The 6,632-nt window shown below is 49.4% G+C and overlaps 1 protein-coding gene across 2 annotated transcripts; it reads right to left on the reverse strand.

Annotated features, from left to right (window-relative positions):
- Positions 1-227: 227 nt before the first annotated feature.
- On the reverse strand, positions 228-6,298 carry LOC138380658 (homeobox protein SIX1). Of its 2 annotated transcripts, none has more exons than XM_069465027.1 (2): positions 5,453-6,298; positions 228-3,395 (listed from the first exon to the last, which is right to left on the reverse strand). In XM_069465027.1, exons 1-2 carry the CDS (start codon positions 6,010-6,012, stop codon positions 3,101-3,103), a joined length of 855 nt encoding a protein of 284 aa, XP_069321128.1. In that variant the 5' UTR covers positions 6,013-6,298; the 3' UTR covers positions 228-3,100. The 2 variants fall into 2 exon arrangements, with proteins under 2 accessions (XP_069321128.1, XP_069321129.1); XM_069465028.1 differs by having other exon boundaries at positions 1,507-3,395; positions 5,512-6,298.
- Positions 6,299-6,632: the final 334 nt, after the last annotated feature.

Consider the following 6,632-nt stretch of genomic DNA (forward strand, 5'->3'; position numbering starts at 1 on the left):
TCAAGACTGGTGGTGCCCGGCCCGCGCCGCCTTTCTCCTGGCCTGAAGCTCTCCAGGCTCTTGAGTCCCCACTACCTGCTAAGCCAAAAATTCGGGAACCGTGGGCCTCTAAAAATGAGGAAGCTCCGTTCTCAGCCAAGAGGTCAAGGCGAGAAGACAGTGGGGACCCAAACAATCAATGTTTTCCGATTTAAAACGTTAATTTTTTTTTACCCAACTATATTTTGTCATTTCACTTGGCAAAATGCTGTAAAGTTTCGTCCTAAAAACACTTTATAAGCCGTTGTTCATTACTTTTAGCCATCGTTATGAAATCTGTAAAGGAGAAACGAAAAGTGACTTTGGACACAGTTAAACTGCAACGCCGAGAAGGTGAATTGGAGGTCCCTTAACAGCTGGTTCTCGAAGATTTCCTCGAGGGGAAAAAAAAATATGGTTAGTTTCCCCTAATGATCACTCTAAAATGATTGCCAAGAAAATTCAAAGCAATATCCAGCTTTCTCGCCTCCTCTTGCTTGTCCCTCTTTTAGCAGACAGAGCCAAGGATAGCGGAAGAAGGCATATTGTGCAATTTCTTATTAAACACATCTGGAATATGCGCGGTCTAGAACTAGTGCCAGGGATTTTACAAAGAGTTTATGGCTGTGACAGAAAATTGTCCTTTTAACGAGTTTACAAGCAGTAATCACGGGGGCTTTTAAAGGACGAGCCCTCCTGCTCCTTGCCAGATTTTCAGACATTTCCAAGATTTACCAACCAAGGGAGCAGGAAGTGGGCCTGGGTACCCTGGGAGACAGAACTTCCAGGAGTCTAAAATTATGCCAAGCAGAACTGGAAGAGTGGGGGGTAGTCATCGGAGAGGAAGAGAGGGCATGTAAGAAATTAAAGTAATTGGCCCTTCCTTATTTTCCAGAGAGATTTCCGCAGCTCCTTTGAAGCCTGTCAGGGTCATTGAAAGCTATCTTTGTGCAGGGTGTTTGTTTTGGGGAGTGAATGTGAAGAATGTAGAGAGATTCCCTGTGAGAGCCCCTCCTGCAGAGGGTGGCATTTCTCCGTGGCCCAAGACAGGGAGAATAAACACCCTAGTGACTTAAATAAACACTGACTTAATGATCCAAAACACTAACAAGGGAGATTGGAACCCTGAGCTCGCAACCCAAATGATGGTCTCTGAGCGGCTGTGTGCACATCTGTCCATCACTGAAGGAAAAAATGACTTTATAAGTAAAAGTGACTACAGTTAAGTACAGTGACCATTTCTCCCTTGAACTCAGTCAAAGCCATTTGACAGTTTTTAAAAACTTCATAATAAGAAGGCTTTAATTTCACATGCACCTCAATTTTCTGGATCAGAATAGGAAGGATAGGTAAGAGTAAGAAAGAAAGACTATATTAATGGTGACACTTATGGATAGGAAAAAATCAAAATTATGAAACTGTCATGTCAGAAAATAAATAGACTCTCCCTGGGGAACAATACTTTACAAAGCACAAGCAAGCCAATCCTGTTATCCTGAGTAGAATTTTAATAAATAATGCCATTTGTTTCACTAATTTTAAAAGCTAAATACAGAAGATACATCATTTTGCCCCAGGCAAAAATAATATGGAGCCTACATAGTTACTGGAATTTTTCTGGACACTCTCCGGCAGCACTGCAAAAGAGCTCCTGTCCTGCTGGTCTGCTTTCTATTTGTACAAATTAATTCACAATGTGTCTATCCTTGTTTGAGTTCCCTTTTTTTTTTCAAGCAGATAAATTATTTTTACTTTCACAGTCTTGTCATATACTTGTTAACACAAAAGAGCTGAGTTAACATATGAATGCTGTGGAGAAGAGCTAGTGGTAAACAAAACTGTACATCTAAATAATAAAAATAAATAAATACCCCAACTAAATTCACTCTTTTTCTGTCATATAATTAACCTAGTCACTACTCTTGGTTCAGATGATGGCCTTCAAAGTACCCTGCAATTCATAGCCACCATTAAGTAAGAAAGCAAGAAGACTACTATTTTTTTAAAAAATAGGGCCCAATGACAGCAATATACAGCTCACCTTTCAGAAACAGAATCATACTCCTGGTGTTCTACTAAGTTTTAATTTAGAATGGTTTAGGTACAATAGAAAAGAAACCTGAAAACACATGCTGTTTTAGTAACAAATACCAGGTTGCCAGATTTGTAGGCATACTTTTGCAAGCTAGAAACTAAGAACAGGAAAAACCCTTAACAGGAGTAGGCTACAGATGAAAGCTTTGAGGGCATGAGAAGTCATGGCATTCAGGAAAGTGTTTTTTCACATTGGTACATTTTTAGAGTTTGTCATTAAAAAAAAAACCCAAGAAAACAAACAACAACCAAAAAACCCCACTAAATTTGACAAAAAATAGTTGTATTACTAATGGTCACTTCTATTTCTAACTGCCTCACATAGACAGCATTAAGACATTTAGGCACTTGTTTTTCCCTCCTAATACTGTTATTTTAATCTACATAAAGTTGTTTAACACTAAATATGAAAAATGTAAACTTAATTTTTCCTCATCAAAAAAAGTTATAAGATTATATTTTTCCTATTCACCTTAAGAATGCAACCAGTTCCTCCCAGGCTGGAGGCTCTTATTTTCACTATTTTCATCTCCCTCTGTTTCTTTCTCTCTCTTTCTCTTCATTTCCTTTTCCTCTTCCCAAAACATTTCTCCATAAATAAATTAAAAGGAAATAATTAAAATTCAGTTGATTTGTAATTCTGTTCAATGAAAAAAAAAGAAAGACTACTTAAGCAGGAGCATCAGTTGTCCAGAACGGAGACTGAGTGACTGGGTGCTTTTGTTTGTTTGGGGTTTTTCCCCTGATCTCTGCTTTTGGAAGAGAAATGCAAAAGTAGAAAGAGTCAGAGAAAAGAGGGAGACTAAGATTGAAATCACTGTTGGTTTTGATTTTTAAAAAGATATTTGTGAAAGTCCACCATTCCTTTATGCACAAAGAACCCCAGAACAAGCTGCAAAAATGTTCCTGATTTCTATTTACAAGTGTCCCTAGTCACTGCAGTGGTTGCTGCTCCGGCCATCCCTTTGAGGCCCCAGTCCCACCCCACTTAGGACCCCAAGTCCACCAGACTGGAGGTAAGGGGGCCGAGCAGAGAGTCCTGGAGCTGATGCTGGTGGGCCTGCAGGCCATGGCTGGGCTGTGAGGCCGTTAAGCCTGGGAGAGAATAGTTTGAGCTCCTGGCATGGCCCATATTGCCCTGCAGCAGAAGGACCGAGTTCTGGTCTGGACTTTGGGGAGGTGAGAATTCCTCTTCTGAGCTGGACATGAGCGGCTTGCCCCCTTCCAGAGGAGAGAGTTGATTCTGCTTGTTGGAGGAGGAGTTATTGTTTTCGGTGTTCTCCCTAAGAAATAGAGGACAACACCATATGGTTAAAAAAAAAAAAAAAGTAGGGTGAAAAAAGTGTGAGATGGAGGGAGGAGAACTGGAAGAGGGAAAGGGCCATTGTGCAATCTGTCACCAACCCAAATGGAGGAGCTCTGCCCTCCCACCCATCCCGGAGGGTCATGGGGGAGGTGAGGAGGCAGAGGAGTTGGGAAAAACAGGGGTCTACGACAGAGCCTGCCCTTCCCAGCTGGGCCCCTTTCTCTTCCAGATTTCAGGAAGCCAGAAGAACAGGGTTTATTTGAAATAAACAAAAAATGTGTTTTAATTTTGTTCAAGCAGTTACTTTAAATACGTATCAACTAGCACCATATTTAGATATAACTAAGTTTGAAAATATTCCAATAAATGGTTGTTGGTGATAAAGAAATTATCAGGGTACAAACATAGAGCCCAATGCACACATATTTCGGGTGAATAAGTCAACTGCCTGTTCCCATCTGAGGAAATAAACATCGAGTTTCCTTGCCCCTGCCCAGAGGTAGTGGTTTCGGAGACACAGGACAGGTCAGGGGAAGTGGTGCCCAGAGCGGCCCAGTGACCTGAGTAAACACAGGGAGCGCAGCCAGTCTCTCTGATTTCATCAGGGAGTGGGCCCTCGGGCCTGGCTTATAGGATGGACGTTTTGTAACTAAAGGCTAACTGGAACCGTACAATCCCTGTTCCTGTGTTACTTGCTCACTCCTCAGTCTCTCAGGGCCCCTTCTTAAAAATCCCACCACCATCCCCCCCAACCCACCCTTTCCCGGCAGAGACAGGGGAAACTTCGCCGCCCCGCTTAGACAGCGGGCAGGCGCGGCGCGCCGGACCGAGCGTCAGTCCCCGCGCTCGGTCCGGGTTAACTTCAGGATTTCGCTGCCCTCGCCGCTTCCGCCTTCCGAATGCTCGCCTGTCCTCCCCACTCCTAGCGCCTGCCTGTCTCCCCCTTTCTCTCCCCTTACCCTCACAGTCTCTCCCAAAGAGACCGTTTCGGTTGAATGTATCCTTGCTCTGTGGTTTTCCACCCAGAGGGGAAGGAAAAAGCGAGATCTTCGGCCCCCAGGCTTGGGAGCGAACAAAGGAAACCTAGCCGGCCCCTGCGCTCAGGTTTCCCCCAAACTCCTTGACTTTGCGAAGCGCTCTCCCCGCCACAGGCGCCTCCCCGGCGTTCTTCCGAATCTCGGTCGGAAACTACAGCGAACGGATGGAGCCAGGCCAGGTGACCAAATGTGTTGATGCGAGGAGGGGAGAGGCAGAGGCGATTTTTAAAAAAATACTGCCTTCTGAGCGCCAGTGCAAGAGAAGTCTGCGACAGGAGACCCTTTCCTCCCCCGGGGCGGCGGCGCGGACAACCGGACCAAGGGGCTGCAGCGCCCGTGGCCACGCGCAAGGGAGCAAGACGAGGATCAATCCTTTCTGGGCTTGGGGCGCTGGGGAATGTAAATGCAGCACCAACTCTCCCCAAAGCTCTCTTTTCGGTGTATTTCTTTTAAAGACTCCTCCCTTTGTCCAGTCACTGCAGAATGAAGCAGGCGACCTCTCATCCAAAAGACTACCAGAATAGAGCGAGAGAAGAACCGGATGAGACTTGGGGCAGAGATGTCTCAGGCCAGCTTCACACCGCTGGGGAGCAAGAGGAGAGAGGTTCACGACCCTTAGCTCCCACCGAATCCCTTTCCTGCCCATACCAATCAACACTTCCCTTCCCGTTGATTTAGAAACTCAACTCCACCCCCACTCCTCACCGCAGCCAGGCAGGGAGACATGAAAAACAACCTTAGCGCCAATATTTCCCGACACACACCCCAAAGAAACCCACGCGCGGGGGCTCAAAGCAATTGAGGCCCCATTCCTAGCAAGCAACCTCAGAGTTCATGAACTTTCGCTGCAGTGCCGCGGAGGCCTGGGCGCCGCCCCGTGGACGGGCTCTGGCCGGCGGGGAGGACTTGGTGGCGGTTGCCTGCGGGGGCGGGAAGGGATGGAAGGAAAAGGAAGGCTTCCTGGGGTCGCTCGAGCTGCGGAAAGCATGCCCCGTACCTTTCCTTGGCCTCGGCGGCCCGGTCTCTTTGCCTCCGGTTCTTAAACCAGTTGCTGACCTGGGTGGTGGTGAGGCCGGTGGCCTCGGCCAGCTCCCGCTTCTCACGCGGCGAGGGGTAGGGATTGTGCGCGTACCACTCCCGCAGCACGCCCCGCGACTTCTCCTTGAAGCAGTAGCTGGTCTCCTCACCGTCCCAAATAGTGCGCGGCAGCGGGAATTTTCGGCGCACTCGGTATTTGCCCACGGCGCCCAGGGGTCGACCGCGCAGCTTCTCAGCCTCCACGTAGTGCGCCTTCAGCCACAGTTGCTGCAGTTTGGGGTGGTTGTGAGGCGAGAACTGGTGGCTCTCCAGGATCTTGTAGAGCTCGCGAAAATTGCCTCGGTGGAAGGCGACCACCGCCTTGGCCTTGAGCACGCTCTCGTTCTTGTGCAGGTGGTCGCAGGCGGGCAGTGACCACAGGAACCTACCCAGACGCTCCAGGTTTCCGCCTTGCTGTAGAACCTCGCACACGCACGCCACTTGCTCCTGCGTAAAACCAAACGACGGCAGCATCGACATGGCTGAGGCCTGCCGAGGCGCACAGCCCAGGCGCACGCGGAACAGAGCAGAGCCGAAAAAGCAGGGGGCGGCGGCAGCAGGGAGGGGGGCGCGGCAGCTGCTAACCCCCTCCCTAGGCTGTGCGTAGGCGAAAAAGCGAGTCGGAACTTGGGAGTGAGCGGCCAAGGAAGAGGAGGAAGAGTGGAGAGCGCGCTAGACGCAGAGCAGCCGGCGCACTCTGCAGCTTTTCGGGCCTTGCCGGCTCCGACCTCCCGCCCGGTGGATGCTGCTAGTTGCCGGGGAACTTGGTTTCTGTTCTCCCCGCAGCGGCCTTAAAGCGCACAGCGTCCCCAGCACTCTGATTGGCTGCGGGCGGCGCCTATCCGGGGCTGGCCAGCCTGCGCGCCGCCCGGCCGGGCTGCAAGGCCGCGCCGCCCCGCGCGGGGAGGGCGAAGCTGCGGAGCTGGGGCGGGGGGTGAGGGGAGTAGGGAGTGGTGGGAGGGGAAGAAACAGGAAAGGTGTGAAAGGAGGTGGGGTCCGAGAGAAGGAGCCAAGCCGGGAAGTGGTGCGGTAGGGAATGGGTGAGCGCGTCAGGACCCTACAACGGGGGCCCCATCTCCAGTATCACCTAAGGGGAACTC

This window comes from Eulemur rufifrons, chromosome 2 (assembly GCF_041146395.1).
Source record: "Eulemur rufifrons isolate Redbay chromosome 2, OSU_ERuf_1, whole genome shotgun sequence".
NCBI classification, from domain to species: Eukaryota; Metazoa; Chordata; class Mammalia; order Primates; family Lemuridae; genus Eulemur; species Eulemur rufifrons.